At 36.7% G+C, this 18210-nt stretch overlaps 1 protein-coding gene and 1 long non-coding RNA gene across 5 annotated transcripts; one reads left to right on the top strand and one right to left on the bottom strand.

Moving 5' to 3' along the window:
• Positions 1-3197: 3197 nt before the first annotated feature.
• Positions 3198-3664, bottom strand: LOC127359766 (uncharacterized). The gene is made up of 2 exons (XR_007882837.1): positions 3360-3664; positions 3198-3304 (listed from the first exon to the last, which is right to left on the bottom strand). It is a non-coding gene; the product is annotated as an uncharacterized LOC127359766 (long non-coding RNA).
• Positions 3665-6788: 3124 nt separating this feature from the next.
• LOC127359764 (uncharacterized) lies at positions 6789-17639 on the top strand. Of its 4 annotated transcripts, none has more exons than XM_051393877.1 (7): positions 6789-7226; positions 7673-7902; positions 9244-9355; positions 9499-9606; positions 11827-12147; positions 16103-16432; positions 16538-17639. In XM_051393877.1, the coding sequence occupies exons 1-7, from the start codon at positions 7190-7192 to the stop codon at positions 16600-16602; spliced, it is 1203 nt and encodes a 400-aa protein (XP_051249837.1). In that variant the 5' UTR covers positions 6789-7189; the 3' UTR covers positions 16603-17639. The 4 variants fall into 4 exon arrangements, with proteins under 4 accessions (XP_051249837.1, XP_051249836.1, XP_051249838.1 ...); XM_051393876.1 differs by having other exon boundaries at positions 6790-7226; positions 7673-7825; positions 9167-9355; XM_051393878.1 differs by having other exon boundaries at positions 6790-7226; positions 7673-7952; positions 9294-9355.
• Positions 17640-18210: the final 571 nt, after the last annotated feature.

Genomic DNA, 18210 nt, shown 5'->3' with positions numbered 1-18210 from the left:
GATTATATTAACTAATTATAGTAAATTACTGTATTTTTACGAGTCAGTTATTTATATTATTATATTGTTTACAGTATTTTTTGTGCTCCAGCTGCAGGAATATTACTGTTTTTGTAACTTCCTCAAATGTGATCCTAAAGGTTAAAAAGACATTTTTCATTTAATCTCAACTGTAATCATTATTATTATTGTTGTTTGACTCCTCGTGGACGAAGGCTGAAATCAGCTCCTATCAGATATGAATCATAAACACTTTAATGACTAATTGCTTGTACAGTGACAGTGGATGTATTAATGAGGAGGCTTCACCTCAGACCAGCAGTAATCTGATTTCTTCTCAAACTTATTCAGCAAAGTAAATGAGTAGAAACACCTCTGGCTGTAAACAAGTGTTGCTCCTCTGTTTATGATTTGAATAAACTCAGCTCATTTGAATTCTGTCTGACGGAAATGAAGCATGGAAATCTCCACCACCACTCAGACACTTACAGATCTGTGCTCAACATTTAACAGACTTGTTGATTAAAACAGAAATTATAAATGTAGTTTTAATTCATTTTGTTGGTGTCGTTTTTCTTATTGCACATTAACCAGAATATTATTGTATCTTAATCAACTTATTGCACATTAACCAGAATATTATTGTACCTTCATCAACCTATTGTACATTAACCAGAGACACATGTCATGTGCCAGCCTGCTTCAAGTCATCCACCATCATCCCTGTCCCCAAAAAAGCAAGGACCACAGGACTCAATGACTACCGACCTGTTGCCCTCACCTCTGTGGTCATGAAGTCTTTTGAGCGCCTTGTGCTTTCCCACCTGAAAGCCATAACGGACCCTCTCCTGGACCCCCTGCAGTTCGCCTACAGAGCCAACAGGTCTGTAGACGATGCAGTTAACATGGCCCTGCACTTCACCCTCCAGCATCTGGACTCCCCAGGAACCTACGCCAGGATCCTGTTTGTGGACTTCAGCTCTGCGTTCAACACCATCATCCCAGCTCTGCTACAGGACAAGCTCTCCCAGCTCACTGTGCCTGACTCCACCTGCAGATGGATCACAGACTTCCTGTCTGAAGGGAAACAGCAGATGAAGCTGGGGAAAAATGTCTCTGACTCCCAGACCATCAGCACCGGTTCCCCCCATGGCTGCGTTCTTTCTCCTCTGCTCTTCTCCCTGTATACTAACAGCTGCACCTCCAGTCACCAGTCCGTCAGGCTCCTGAAGTTTGCTAACTAACCTTCCAGTTTCCATCAGGTGTAAATTATATTATGTTGTCCTCTTTATGAATCGATCAATGTGCAATTATTATATATATTATATAATTATACAAGTTATCAAAGCGTGCAAGAAGAAATACAAATATTAAGAACTTTTAGCTGTTTATTTGGGACTGTTTTCCTTCTGAGATTAAATGCAATTATTGTAAGTTGTGCATTATTATTATTATTATTATTATTATTATTATTATTATTATATTAACTTCGGTGAGAATAGTCATACGTCAGCTTTTTATTAGAAGTTGGTGCTTGATGGAAACATAGTTAAAGCTATAATCCTTCAGGTGTTCATGAAGTGAAAGCATTCAGTGTATTTACATTCTTTAAACACTGACGAGGGATCCTGTTGGTTATTTGATGTGACTGATATCAGCCTCACTCTCCTGCAGTCCTATCAGAGCTGCATTCAACGCTTCAACCTCGTTTTCAACCAACTGTTCAGGTTCCCAACCGATTTATTTTTGGTCCATTATTTTGGAGATCATTTATTTATAAAACAAGAATCTTATTCTAAAAACAAGTTTCCATAAATGTTATAATTTAAACACATTTAATTGGTTAAACATCTAAAAATTATATTTGAGGATTGCTTCATTCTCAATGACTCTTCAGTTGCAAACAATGAGAAATACAGAATATGTATTATATATAATATATATGTGATAAATGAGTCTGTAGTTACTGCACTACCTATATATCTGTTTATATCTGTTTATATCTGTTTATATTTGTTTATATTGGTTTATGTTAATACAAAGACATTTACATTCTGTATGGTGGGGTAGAAATTACACCTCAAGGGAAAGCTTGTGTTTTTATTTAAAAATATATAAAATACTACACATTATTCATTCAATTTTTATATTATATTCAATATTTCTTTAATTATTTATATTCATTTTTATTAGACATTAATATTATATCAATATTAAATTAAAGTTAAACAAGGTTGAATGTCCCACACATGTCTCAGATTGATGATTTCCTTTAATAACATAATGAGTGTAAACTGTGTCTGTAGTGACAGCGTCCATAAAGCGTTATCAGCAGTGAAATATCTGCAGCTTCCACAATCTAATATTGATTCTCACTAATTACAGTTGCTCAATCACATCAACTGTTAGTTGCCGCCTGTACGGCCTGTTGCTCTGCTCCATGGGGACGGCACACTCGTCACACTCCAGGAACTGTCTGAGTTGATTCTGGCGCCCCCCTGTGGACAACAGCGGTAGTGTTTCTACTGCCTGGTTTCATTGATTTCAAGGGGAATCCGACCCGGTGGCAGACATTAACAATAACTATATAGAAATATCCAATCTTCTCTCTGATTGTTTATGTACAATAACTCACTGTAGGACATTTAAAGTAGTAACTCTATGATTCAACAGGTGAAGGTCCCATTGCGTCAAGCCCCGCCCCCTTTTAAGTGAAAGCACTGCCTCTAATTTGACTGGTGGTAAATGTAAATTCTGAGCTCGTAAAATAACATTACTGTATTGTTTGTATCTATTAGGAGCATAAATCCTATATCCAGCAAACAATGCTGTTGTGTTGTTGTTCTATATAAAATACACAAATAGTTATTGATGAGTGTCCTGACATATACAGCGACCTTATTCAATCTCATATTTCTGCTGTCTGTCACTGTTTCTGTGCTTCACACTCTTTATTAACTGTTTGTGTCCAATGTGACGTTACTGTAAACTAATTCCAGGGTTTGTGTTTATTAATCCACCTTTTACTACGAGACCACAGAAGAAGAAAACAGGAGGGTTTATCTCCACTTCCTGTTACTCTCTGCTGTTTCCAAGGTTCATTATTAGAAGGTCGGTCAGCTCAGTTTATGGGAATTATTAAGGTTCAAATCCCCTCTGCTCCACACTGTCACACCAAACTCCATTCAAAAAACGGCTGTTTTAAGGAAGTAAAACCTTTATTTCCACCATCAGTGAGACTCTGATTCTCTTCAGTCTACAGACACAATCTGCTCACATTGACTCAGTAACATCATTAACTAACCTGTGAGGAAGAGTTGGACACACACACACTCACTGACTGTCTGTCATTAACTAACCTGTGAGGAAGAGTTGGACACAGACACACTCACTGACTGTCTGTCATTAACTAACCTGTGAGGAAGAGTTGGACACACACACACTCACTGACTGTCTGTCATTAACTAACCTGTGAGGAAGAGTTGGACACAGACACACTCACTGACTGTCTGTCATTAACTAACCTGTGAGGAAGAGTTGGACACAGACACACTCACTGACTGTCTGTCATTAACTAACCTGTGAGGAAGAGTTGGACACAGACACACTCACTGACTGTCTGTCATTAACTAACCTGTGAGGAAGAGTTGGACACACACACACTCACTGACTGTCCCTCAGCAGATGCATTTATTTTATTCCACAGGAAACATATTCAGTCTTTGACACACATAGATTATATATATATAAATATATATATTTATATATATATAAGATAATATATATTAACAGTCAGTAACTTTGTGGAGGTTTGTTCACACAGTTTTGGGTTGTGAGGTCTTGTGGCTCATGGATGTCATTGTGGAGTAGGTTGTGATGGAGCAGCCGGTCTTTATCCTTCATATAATTCAGAGAGGAGCTAAACCCCCCAAACACTCTGTATATGGGTGTATAGTAGTGTGGCTGACTGATTCAGGCAGATCTTGACATTGTAGTGCAAACTATTAGAATTCTAGATATCTAGCTATAAAAGTGCACAGCGACGCCCTCTGCTGGTTGAAAGCTGCTTTTACAGTTGAATAGAAAAAGCTGTGAATGGCTTTGTTCACTTTTTTCAGTCCAAACATTTGAGGAAACGTTGCTCGTTGTGTTGAAAACAGGAAGTGGGACAGTTTGCTCTTCCTGTGAATGTCTCTTATTTTGATGTTGTCCAGGTTTTATTGTCAGCGTGTCCTTGCTCAATCAGTTTATATTGTTAGAAGAATACAGAACCAATATTCCTACTAGAGACTATATTCTACTGGATGGGTTACAGCAATGTAGTTAACATGTGCTGCCAGCATTATTGTGTGTGTTTGGGTGGCTGGTTGACTTTATTTGAGTCTGTTGGTTAGTGAGTTGCTGTTGTTCACATTTTAAAGCTAAAGCTTGCTATTGCTTTTTTCTCCTTCCTTCTCCTCAGGCCCACATCTCTGTGCTACCCCAGAATTTAGAGCCAGAGTTAATAAGAGGGTCTCAAACCAGTTTACTACGTCCTGGCTCCTCCTTTACTCACTGTACCTCGAAGGCCTTGGTCACACTACAGGACTTTCAGAGCGCTCAGATCTCTGTACAGTTATCTCTGTACTGTATGTACTAAAACTATATAGTATTGAATTGACCTCTGAAGTAGAGCAGTGAGATTCTACGGTACATCCATGTCATTGTGGGTTCTTCACAGTCCATCGTTGAAATCCACACAGTTCTCGTGGATGCTGATCCTAACAGCAAACTAACCTGAGTAGTCTGTCTAGTTAGTCTGTTTTAAGGCTCTATAATGTGACATTTGTATAATATATAAAACGTGTTTAAAGTGCCCTCTACAGGGGTGAGGACGCGCTATATGTGCCCTTTTTTTTCTTTCCGCCCCTGCCCTTCAAAAAGTCAGTGCACGCCACTGCACACACACACACACACACACACACACACACACACACACACACACACACACACAGTTTATGAGAGTTTATGGGCTGTCTTGTTCTAGTTCTGCTTGCAGAGCCTGGTAAAAAAGTATAGCCTAAAGGTTTGGAAATTTGTGTTACTTATTTATTTTTTATTTATTATTATTTTATTTATTTTATTTTTTAAGTACTTGAATTTACCTGGATTATTTTAATTTAAGCTATTTTGTAATTAATTAATTGATTTTAATTTATTTTATTGATTGGATGAATTATAATTTGCCTAAAGACGATTATTTTGTAATTTTTTCTGATTGAATGCTTGTGTTAAAAAATAAATCAGACGTTACTCAACAGTTACTCAGTACTTGAGGAGTTTTTCCACCAAGCACTTTTTTACTCTTACTCAAGTAATTATTTGGATGACTACTTTTTACTTTTACTTGAGTCATATTATTCTGAAGTAACAGTACTTTTACTTGAGTACAATTGTTGGCTACTCTACCCACCTCTGGTTATTAAGAAGGCCAAGGTACTGTTATCTGTGTATGTTTAGGTTCAGTTGGAGAACAGATCTAGTTGGTATCACTTATTCTCAACGTTGTAAAGAAAACTATAAAGTGGCCTGAGCCCCATGAAGTCTAGGAGTTTGATATAGAGTATAGCAGAAGAGAGAGAGGAGGTGCTCTGGAAACTCCACAGGTTGGAGCTCTTGGGATGGGAAAGGGAATATGTTGGGTTCTATGTGTTATGCTTTTGTTGTCTTGTCAGTGTGTTTGTATTGTGGTTCACATCATCACCTTCCCTCTGAGCTTCTATTAGTCATAAAAAAGACTGTGTAGGCCAGGTGTATTCTCCATCTTACTCCACTGGAAGTAGAGGCGTGGCTCTTCTCATTAGGAAACAGTTAGTTGTTCCCATTGAGACAGTCTGACCCAAACGGATGCTATGTGTTGATCCAAGATTATTTACAGAGAGAAAATATTGTTTTATTGAATATATATATATGCCCCCCAAACTGTCCAAATACAGTTGTTATCAGTGTAAACAGCAATAATTACTGTAATCTCACAGATATTTACTTTTATTACAGTTCTATAACTTTTAACATCCAAACCAAAATTTTAAATAAATAAATAAAATAGCACTCTTGTAAAATAATTTGTTTTATAGCAGTGTTCACCTGTATTTATAGCTCATTGCATTGTTTTTACATGTAATATTTATGTAAAATTCAATCTAAAAACTGTATTTTAATTACAGACTGTGTTTTTAAGAGTCTGAACCATCTTGAGGAGGTGTTTCAGGCCCTCGGTGGTTACGGCCTCAAGCTTCAGAAGGAAGTTCCTGGGACACAAAGTCAGCAGCCGAGGAGTCGCTCCTGACCCAGAGAAAGTGACAGCTGTATAAAACTGGTTGGAGAGGTCAAATAATTGATTTTTGAACAATGCAAATGACTTAGAGAATACATATTTAATAAGCACATAACTGCAGTTCTACCTAAAACATTCGACTGGACAGGTAAAAACAATGGATGCTTTCAGTTTCATTTTGTCTCAGTAGTTACCACAGTCAGCCTCTAGAGGGCAGTATAGGGATCACATGTGGAACAGCAGACTTTAAACCTGTAACTATAAAGCTAAAACTCAAAGCTACAAGCAGCAATGGTCAGACCCTCGCTGCCCACACACATCAGGGTTTGCTGCACCAGTGTATCATGTGTGGACCACACCATGAACATCTCATGTAAATCAGATCAAGATCAGCACACAAGGCTTACTTCCTATTTAGTATGTGGCGCTATGAGTATGACTGCGTGCATGTGTGTGTGTGTTCAGGGTGTGACTCCTGTCAAACATTGACAGTTTCACTGAGGTTAGACAACTTCCTGTTTCTTGGCAATACGTCGAAGTTCAACACCGCGGACCCGCCGTTTAACGTCCTTCAGGTCCAGTGTGTCTGTCACTGCTCTACTCTCCACCGCTCATATATGTTGTTTTGGGAGTTATTGGCAATCAACCAATAATGTTTGTGTGAAAGCTGCTCAGCCGGTTTCTTTCCATTCCAACGGCTGCTTCTCTGGAAACAGTTTAAAGTGAAACTAAAGTTTTCTCCTCACAGTGTCGGCAGATTATCAGGAGGAGGAAAGTGACAAGTGGCTGTGAACTGAATGTGTTTTTCAAGTGTTCGTTTAGTGAGAAGCAGATTAATGAGGACTTTGGGGTTGTTGTAGTTTTTACAGGAAGATGAAGATGTTTGTGGTGTTTGTGATCCTCGTGCACGGTAAGATAACCTTCCTCCCTCTGATCTGATCATTAGTCCAACATCATGTCTTTAATCTGTATTTCTATCATCTTCACTTCATTAGTCTGTTTAAACTCCAATAAAAACATGAAGAACATATTAAAGGCAGCATATTTTCAATGTTTGTGTAAATCATGATGAATGTAGAAGACTGTACAGTCAGACTGTCCTCAGTTCTGTTCTTCAGGATTATATCTCTGGAGGTTGTTCACATTCTTATAGCTTATATTACCAATAGTATTAATGATCCTAACACACTCATTTAAACACCATGTTGGATCAATACAGTCAGTCTATCAGTTTGTTCTGTTATTGCTCCTGTTTGTGAGTCCGATCACAAACAGGAGCAGATTGAGGATCCAGGAGCAATAAGACCTGAAATAAGGCTGCTGTGATTGAACCTCTCTGTCTGTGTGACCTCACAGTTTCCCAGCATGCCTCAGCTGTGGAGCTGTATGAGGGGGAGGAGTTTGTCCTGCTGCCCTGTGAGTATCACACATTTGACATGGACGACCCCACAGTGGTGTGGAGCCGCTACGATCTCAATCCTCCAACCGTCCACCAGCGTCAGCAGGAAGGTGATGAATTTATATACCAAAACCAGCTTTACAGCGGCCGAACATCCATGATGGCTGACGCTCTGGAAACTGGAGACCTCAGCCTCAATCTGACAAAACTCCGCCTCTCTGACAGCGGCACCTACACCTGCACCGTCAGATCATCAAGAGGAAAACAGAGAGTGAGAGAAGTACAGCTGAAGGTCAAAGGTCAGCAACAAACCTTAAAACCTACTCTAGATCTGTGATTCCCAAACTGAGGGTCCTAAAAGTTTAATGGGGGCGAGGCTTTCTTGACTTTATGGCGTGTAAGAAAACTAAATGAAAATATACACAGTAGGCCTAGATCTCAGCATAAGCAGAAGCAGAAGAAAATTAAATATATATTTTTAAGTTAATTGTCTGATAGAACCAAGCATCAGGGACAAGAAAACACAGAATTTGTCTGAAAAGAAGCATATTAAGTTGTACGATTATTACAAATAATGAATAAATATATAAAACAGACAGAGAATCATATAAAAAGTTCCCTAAACAGGAAATAATCTGCTCAAAATTCATTTAAATCACCTGTTTTACACAAGCTTCTTGCAGTGAGTGAATTCACTGTTTGGCTAAATTGTACAGTTTTTAATAAAATATGTCACTTAGTCAGGGATTGTCAGATTACTAAATGATAGAAAAGGGGTCCCTCAAAGGAAAGGGCTTGGAACCACAGCTTTAGATATAGGTCTGTAGAAAGGTCAGCTTTAGATACGGGTCAGAGGTCAGTTTTCTAGTTTACAGGCTACACACACTTTAGAGGACATTAACTTTGTTACAGTGCTTCAACAACTGAACATCATTTAGTACAAGATGGACACAGATGGTCCAAATCACTCAGGGTGTGTCTCATCTGTATGAATGTCTCCACGTGTCCATCAGTCCTGTCTTCTCCCTGAGTATCAGTGGCTCCCACTGAAGACGTGATGGAGAGATAGAAGGAAAAGATGTGAGGAAAGAGGAGTTCAGACAGTTAACACACTCATTTAAACACCATGTTGAATCAATGAATTCAGTCTATCAGTTTGTTCTGTTATTTGTCTTATTGGTATTAAACTGTGCTGATGTGGTTTCAAAGTCCAATCACAAACACGACCAGATCCAGAAGCAATAAGACCTGAAATAAGGCTGCTGTGATTGAACCTCTCTGTCTGTGTGACCTCACAGTTTACCAGCATGCCTCAGTTGTGGAGCTATATGACTGGGATGAGTTTGTCCTGCTGCCCTGTGAGTTTCAAACTTTTGACATGGACGACCCTACAGTGGTGTGGAGCCGCTACGATCTCAATCCTCCAACCGTCCACCAGCATCAGCAGGAAGGTGATGAACTTAAAGACCAAAACCAGCTTTACAGCGGCCGAACATCCATGATGGCTGATGCTCTGGAAACTGGAGACCTCAGCCTCAAGCTGACAAAACTCCGCCTCTCTGACAGCGGCACCTACACCTGCACCGCCAGAGCATTAGGAGGACAACGGAGAGTGAGAAACATACAGCTGCAGGTCAAAGGTCAGCAACAAACCCTAAAAACTAATATATATAGGTCAGTATTGTAGATACAGGTCAGAGGTCAGTACTGTAGATACAGGTCAGAGGTCAGTACTGTAGATATAGGTCAGAGGTCATGATCTTTATGTTTCTGTTCCCCACAGAACGATTTCCATCCTGGGCTAAAGCTCTCCTGGTTCTCCTGGTTCTCCTGGTTCTTGGTCTTATTGTTGGGGGTCTTTTGGTGCATTTTCGGCAGTATTTCATGTCAGGTATGTTACTACTACATTACCCATAATGCCGATGGTTATCGTCTTTGCTCCTTGACTGCTCCTTGACGGTTTTGTGGTTTTCATAGAAGTATGGGACAGTGAGGTCTGGGATTATAAACCGAGGGTCACACTGTCTACCTGAGCAGCTGCAGCATAAAGAGACAGTGAAAATAGTCTGTTCATAGTCATATCAACCTCTACCTTTTTACTGTCTTCTCCAAAACTTAGCTAACTTTCTTCTTCTTCTTCATGTCTTTCGGGACTGGTCCATCCCTCAGGTCGGGTCCCCCAGTGGCCTGGCGCACTTCCGTTTTGTCGAGCGAATTTGCAGCGTTTCTCTCGCAGTTGTTTTGTTGTTTTGTGTGTTTTTGGTATTTGGAGCATTTTTCTGTTGCCTTTGTTTTATGTGTTTGTGTGTTTTTGGATTTGCATTATTCCCGTGTTTACAGCATTTTGCCGTTTGCAGCGCGTTTGCCCTTGTCGGCCACCGTAGAATTGATCTGATCAACTTCAAATTTGGTCAGGATGATGTAAACACCATCACAATTAAAAGTAGTGCTGCTTGTGAGTTGGATCTGAAGGGTGTGTCTCTGCCGTGGCGCCAAGATTTGACGTTTCGCCATGAAACAAGAAGTTGTCATAACTTCGTTGTCCAACCTGCACCATAATGCACGTGGCTGATAAGCCTGAACACATCTGTGTGATAATATTCAGTAAAAGTGGTAGCGCCACCTAGTGGTAACCAGAAATATAATTTATTACACTTTTATGTATTTCACCGAGCAGATTGACCACATCCAACTGAAATTTGGTCAGAAGACCCTTAGACTGTTGACAATGACATCTTATGAATCTTATGACTATTGAACCATGTTGCCGACATGGCGAATATCACCTTGTTGTTTTAACATTTGATCACATTTTGGGGGCTAAACAGACTCAAAAACTCATGAAACTTGGCACACACGTCCCACATGTTAGCATTTTAAATTTCATCTGGGTGTTGCCTGTGGGTGTGTCAAAATGGCTCGATAGTGCCTCCTACAAACTTTTAAAAAACCAGTCCTGGTGTCCTGTTTCACGAACATCATGTTGGGACATACAAAAAAGCCTCTTTGAGCCATATCCTAAACCCAACAGGAACTCAGCCATTTTGAATTTAATGTCAAACTGTGAGGCCATCCGGCAATTTCAGGGCTTCTATTTTAACAAACTACTTAGAGTAGTAACTACTTGATCAGAACAACTTCAAAATTGGTGAGTACAGTCCAGAGAAGTTCAGGATGCAACAGTATTGAAATCTTAACAACACAATTTGGACTGCGCTTCCATCAATACACCTGGAGAATGTCCGCTCTCTGGCCAACAAGATGGATCAGCTGCTGCTCCTCAACAGAACAAATACAGACTTTTACAGATCTGCTGAGATATCTCTATCAACTACTGAATGCACTGACATCAAGTTTGGTACATTTGGTACATTTTCACTGGATTGGGACAAAATGTGGTTCAGATGTTCATGTTCCATCTCCAGGTTAAAATGAGTCTAATACTTTGGTTTCTGACTGAATGCTGAAAAAACTGATGAGCAGAGTTATTATAGTTTGTATTTTTCAGTAGGTTTGTTATTTATAGTCTGTTATAATCAATGTAATGTGACGGGTTGAAAAATAATGAAGGAACGTGAACCAAATGAAATATTTAGTTTGAAGATAAAGTGTAAAATATAATATCACAGAAGCCAAAAGACTAAAAGTTGAAATAAGATGTTTTTGTGTTGAAAGTTCAGATCTTAAAGTGTCAAAGCATACTGGAGCTCCTGTAGCTAATGTGTCCCTGTAGCTAAAAATAACTCCAAATAAGATCAAACTGCTCATTAAGACAAGTAATAATAATAATAATAATAATACATTTTAGCGCTTTTCTAAATACTCAAAGACACTTTACATAAAAGCAGCAAAACAACATCAAATAGTAAAACATTAAAACACATCAGAATAAGCTAAACATTAAAAGCAATTTTAAAAAGGTGAGTTTTTGTCAGGGATTTGAATGTTGGAGGGTCGGTTGGAGTGACATTTACTTAAGTGAGCACTAGATCATCAGTTCACACTCAAAACAAGTCCCACTAGATTTTAAATCTAAATATCAGATTATCTGACTGACTTAGAAATAGATTTTCTGCAGTGCAGCTGATGTTGTGGTTTGTTGTCCTCTCAGTCTACCAGGTGGAGGTGGATTCAGGGGAGGAGTCTGTCCTGCTGCCCTGCAAAACCACAGTTCACCTGCCTGAGGACGTCACAGTGGAGTGGAGGGACAGTGACAACTGGAAGGTCCATGTGTATCAGAACGGCTCTGATCAGCCTGAAGAACAGAACCAGTATTACAGAGACCGAACAGAGAGGAAGAGTAACCTGCTGGAACCTGGAGACCTCAGTCTGACCCTGAAATACCCCAAATACAGTGACACCTTCACCTGCACCGTCTACAACAGGGAGAGAAAGATCCTGATGGAGAAACAAGTGGAGCTTGAGGTCAAAGGTCAGTACTGTAGATACAGGTCAAAGGTCAGTGCTGTAGCTATATTGTTATTAAGCTAAGCTAGTAGCTATATTGTTATTAAGCTAAGCTAGTAGCTATATTGTTATTAAGCTAAGCTAGTAGCTATATTGTTATTAAGCTAGTAGCTATATTGTAATTAAGCTAAGCTAATAGCTATATTGTAATTAAGCTAGTAGCTATATTGTTATTAAGCTAAGCTAATAGCTATATTGTTATAAGCTAGTAGCTATATTGTAATTAAGCTAAGCTAGTAGCTATATTGTTATTAAGCTAAGCTAATAGCTATATTGTTATAAGCTAGTAGCTATATTGTTATTAAGCTAAGCTAGTAGCTTTATTGTTATTAAGCTAAGCTAATAGCTATATTGATATTAAGCTAGTAGCTTTATTGTACTTAAGCTAAGCTAGTAGCTATATTGTTATTAAGCTAGTAGCTATATTGTAATTAAGCTAAGCTAATAGCTATATTGTAATTAAGCTAGTAGCTATATTGTTATTAAGCTAAGCTAATAGCTATATTGTTATAAGCTAGTAGCTATATTGTAATTAAGCTAAGCTAGTAGCTATATTGTTATTAAGCTAGTAGCTATATTGTTATTAAGCTAATAGCTATATTGTTATTAAGCTAAGCTAGTGGCTATATTGTAATTAAGCTAGTAGCTATATTGTTTTTAAGCTAAGCTAGTAGCTATATTGTTATCAAGCTAATAGCTATATTGTAATTAAGCTAAGCTAGTAGCTATATTGTTATCAAGCTAATAGCTATATTGTTATTAAGCTAGTAGCTATATTGTAATTAAGCTAAGCTAGTAGCTATATTGTTTTAAGCTAATAGCTATATTGTAATTAAGCTAGTAGCTATATTGTTTTTAAGCTAAGCTAGTAGCTATATTGTTATCAAGCTAATAGCTATATTGTAATTAAGCTAAGCTAGTAGCTATATTGTTTTAAGCTAGTAGCTTTATTGTACTTAAGCTAAGCTAGTAGCTATATTGTAATTAAGCTAGTAGCTATATTGTTATTAAGCTAGTAGCTATATTGTTATTAAGCTAATAGCTATATTGTAATTAAGCTAGTAGCTATATTGTAATTAAGCTAGTAGCTATATTGTAATTAAGCTAAGCTAATAGCTATATTGTAATTAAGCTAGTAGCTATATTGTAATTAAGCTAGTAGCTATATTGTAATTAAGCTAGTAGCTATATTGTAATTAAGCTAAGCTAATAGCTATATTGTTATTAAGCTAGTAGCTATATTGTAATTAAGCTAGTAGCTATATTGTAATTAAGCTAATAGCTATATTGTAATTAAGCTAAGCTAATAGCTATATTGTAATTAAGCTAGTAGCTATATTGTAATTAAGCTAGTAGCTATATTGTAATTAAGCTAAGCTAATAGCTATATTGTAATTAAGCTAAGCTAATAGCTATATTGTAATTAAGCTAATAGCTATATTGTAATTAAGCTAGTAGCTATATTGTAATTAAGCTAAGCTAATAGCTATATTGTAATTAAGCTAAGCTAATAGCTATATTGTAATTAAGCTAGTAGCTATATTGTAATTAAGCTAGTAGCTATATTGTAATTAAGCTAAGCTAATAGCTATATTGTAATTAAGCTAGTAGCTATATTGTTATTAAGCTAATAGCTATATTGTTATTAAGCTAGTAGCTATATTGTAATTAAGCTAGTAGCTATATTGTAATTAAGCTAGTAGCTATATTGTAATTAAGCTAGTAGCTATATTGTAATTAAGCTAAGCTAATAGCTATATTGTAATTAAGCTAGTAGCTATATTGTAATTAAGCTAGTAGCTATATTGTAATTAAGCTAAGCTAATAGCTATATTGTAATTAAGCTAAGCTAATAGCTATATTGTAATTAAGCTAATAGCTATATTGTAATTAAGCTAATAGCTATATTGTAATTAAGCTAAGCTAATAGCTATATTGTAATTAAGCTAGTAGCTATATTGTAATTAAGCTAGTAGCTATATTGTAATTAAGCTAGTAGCTATATTGTTATTAAGCTAGTAGCTATATTGTAATTAAGCTAGTAGCTATATTGTAATTAAGCTAGTAGCTATATTGTAATTAAGCTAGTAGCTATATTGTAATTAAGCTAAGCTAATAGCTATATTGTAATTAAGCTAGTAGCTTTATTGTTATTAAGCTAGTAGCTATATTGTAATTAAGCTAAGCTAATAGCTATATTGTAATTAAGCTAAGCTAATAGCTATATTGTAATTAAGCTAGTAGCTATATTGTAATTAAGCTAAGCTAATAGCTATATTGTAATTAAGCTAATAGCTATATTGTAATTAAGCTAATAGCTATATTGTAATTAAGCTAAGCTAATAGCTATATTGTAATTAAGCTAGTAGCTATATTGTTATTAAGCTAGTAGCTATATTGTTATTAAGCTAGTAGCTATATTGTTATTAAGCTAGTAGCTATATTGTAATTAAGCTAAGCTAATAGCTATATTGTAATTAAGCTAATAGCTATATTGTAATTAAGCTAAGCTAATAGCTATATTGTAATTAAGCTAATAGCTATATTGTAATTAAGCTAATAGCTATATTGTAATTAAGCTAGTAGCTATATTGTTATTAAGCTAATAGCTATATTGTAATTAAGCTAGTAGCTATATTGTTATTAAGCTAATAGCTATATTGTAATTAAGCTAAGCTAATAGCTATATTGTAATTAAGCTAATAGCTATATTGTAATTAAGCTAGTAGCTATATTGTAATTAAGCTAAGCTAATAGCTATATTGTAATTAAGCTAGTAGCTATATTGTTATTAAGCTAGTAGCTATATTGTTATTAAGCTAGTAGCTATATTGTAATTAAGCTAAGCTAATAGCTATATTGTAATTAAGCTAATAGCTTTATTGTAATTAAGCTAGTTGCTATATTGTAATTAAGCTAGTAGCTATATTGTTATTAAGCTAGTAGCTATATTGTAATTAAGCTAGTAGCTATATTGTTATTAAGCTAATAGCTATATTGTAATTAAGCTAGTAGCTATATTGTTATTAAGCTAGTAGCTATATTGTTATTAAGCTAATAGCTATATTGTAATTAAGCTAGTAGCTATATTGTTATTAAGCTAGTTGCTATATTGTAATTAAGCTAAGCTAATAGCTATATTGTAATTAGGCTAAGCTAATAGCTATATTGTAATTAAGCTAGTAGCTATATTGTAATTAAGCTAAGCTAATAGCTATATTGATATTAAGCTAGTAGCTTTATTGTACTTAAGCTAAGCTAGTAGCTATATTGTTATTAAGCTAGTAGCTATATTGTAATTAAGCTAAGCTAATAGCTATATTGTAATTAAGCTAATAGCTATATTGTAATTAAGCTAGTAGCTATATTGTAATTAAGCTAGTAGCTATATTGTAATTAAGCTAGTAGCTATATTGTTATTAAGCTAAGCTAATAGCTATATTGTAATTAAGCTAGTAGCTATATTGTTATTAAGCTAATAGCTATATTGTTATTAAGCTAGTAGCTATATTGTTATTAAGCTAGTAGCTATATTGTAATTAAGCTAAGCTAATAGCTATATTGTAATTAAGCTAAGCTAATAGCTATATTGTAATTAAGCTAGTAGCTATATTGTAATTAAGCTAGTTGCTATATTGTAATTAAGCTAAGCTAATAGCTATATTGTAATTAAGCTAGTTGCTATATTGTTATTAAGCTAAGCTAGTAGCTATATTGTTATTAAGCTAAGCTAGTAGCTATATTGTTTTAAGCTAGTAGCATTAGCTCTGTGGCTCATAGCATAGCATTAGCTCTCTGTAACGTTAGCTCGTAGCATAGCATTAGCTCTCTGTAACGTTAGCTTGTAATCAGTCAATAAAGTTATTACAAACTGCTGCTGCTGTCTGTACAGCTGATGTTGGGGTTTGTTGTTCTCTCAGTCTGTCAGGTGGAGGTGGAGGAGGGGGCGGAGTCTGTCCAACTGCCCTTCAAGACCACAGCTGACCTGCCTGAGGATGCTGCAGTGGAGTGGAGACGCATTGAACCTTACATGACAGTCCATGTGTATCAGAACGGTTCTGATCAGCCTGACAAACAGAACCAGGATTACAAAGACCGAACTGAGATGAAGGAAGACCTGCTGAAAGCTGGAGACCTCAGTCTGACCCTGAAATCCCCCAAAGAGAGAGACACAGGAACATACTGCTGCAACGTCTACAACAAGGAGGGAAACTTACTGAGAGAGAAAACAGTGCAGCTCACAGTCAGAGGTCAGTACTGTAGATACAGGTCAGAGGTCAGTACTGTAGATACAGGTCAGAGGTCAGATGTCTCTGTGTCTGTCTGTGTCTGACTGTCCTCTGTCTCCTCTGCAGGGAGAACCAGGAACAGAAGCAGCTCCATTGATCCAACTCCTCTGATGGCTGATCAATCTGTTTGATTGGTCTGTTGATCAATCTTTGATTATTGATCTTGTTGAAGGGGCTCAAAGGAAGAGAATGTCAACGTTCAGCTTTCAGTGTTTCCTCTCTTCATCGTCTGAAATAACCTGCAGTCCATACTGTGATTGATTGATTGATTGATTGATTGATTGATTGGTCTCATGTAGCTCTATAATGTTTCTCTGATGTTTGTGTATTCAGCTTCTATACATATATATCTGGCTGTGTCTCAGGAGGTAGAGCGGGTCGTCCACTGATCAGAAGGTTGCTGGTTCGATCCCCGGCTCCTCCCGCTGCATGTCGAAGTGTCCTTGAGCAAAATACTGAACCCCGAACTGCTCCTGATGCTGAATCACTGTATGAATGAGTGAATGAGTGAATGAGTGAATGAGTGAATGTATGAATGAGTGAATGAGTGAATGTGGCTGTAGTGTAAATGGCTTTGAGTGGTCAGAACACTAGACAGACACTAAGTTCAGTCACTTTCTGTGATTGAATGAAGTTATTGTTTGAGTGTCAGTCAGCTGAACTGTTCTCATGTGTTTGAATCCATAAAGTGTTGTGAGCAGATGAGTTATGGATTCGATCATTTCACACTCTGTTTAGAGAATGATGAATATTGAGGAGAACAACTGTAAATAAAGCTCAAATGTACAGAAATCATTTCTCCACTCTGACAGCATCATGAAAATGGATCTAAAGCTGTGAGAATGATGGATTCAGGAGGCATCAAAACTTTGATTACTACTCTCTTCTGAAATAACAAAAGTGCTCAGTGTGACGGCCTTATTGTGTTCCTCTTGCTTGGTTGTTTACTCTTTGTTTCAGGTAGTAAGGGGTGGAGCTGAGATTACTCTCTGCTGCAGCTCACCTGAGCAGACTCTCTCACTCTCTTCCTCTGGCTGCTGACTGAACTGTTGGGTTTTGTTTGTGTTCCGGGTTTTACATTCATACATATACACCTCACCCTTCACTCACATATTAAACTGTACTGATTATTTTGGTGTTTACTTCATTAAATTGTCAGAACAATTCACAGACTGTGTGGTCTCCGTCTTTGTCCCACTCTTTTGAGCCAGGTTGTGACTTCAGTTTGCCTTTAGTTATTGATGATACTCATCTATGTGAAGACACTGATCACGTTAATGATTTCTCACAATAATTATCAACAATGACTTTAAAAGGTGGGAAACAGTTATTAACTAATCTATTAACAATATTCAATCTCATATTTAGAAGAGGCCTGAGGGCGACTATATTCCAGTATAAAGTGTCTGTTACACTCCGGTTGTATTATAGCAGAGTTCAACTGTATTTATAGCTCATTTAAATATCTTTAATTAAACATTAAAAAGAAAATAGAAAAAAGATTTAATGTAAAATTAAATCTAAAAACTGTTTTTAAATTATAGAAAATTCTGTTATTTTCTGTTATTTTTCAGTATTGTTGGAATATTACTAATAATTTATTTTACAGTGTATTTACATGTTAAACAAGTTTAATACACAGAATATAATATAATAAATAATAATGAATATAATAATAGTTCCAGTGTAAAGTGTCTGTTACCCTCCGGTACGGTAGGGGGCGCCACGCAGCTCTAACG

The sequence above is a fragment of the Dicentrarchus labrax genome, unplaced genomic scaffold, assembly GCF_905237075.1.
Source record: "Dicentrarchus labrax unplaced genomic scaffold, dlabrax2021, whole genome shotgun sequence".
Lineage (NCBI taxonomy): Eukaryota > Metazoa > Chordata > Actinopteri > Moronidae > Dicentrarchus > Dicentrarchus labrax.
Note: the sequence above shows the minus strand (reverse complement) of the source record. Positions and strands in the feature narration are given on the sequence as shown.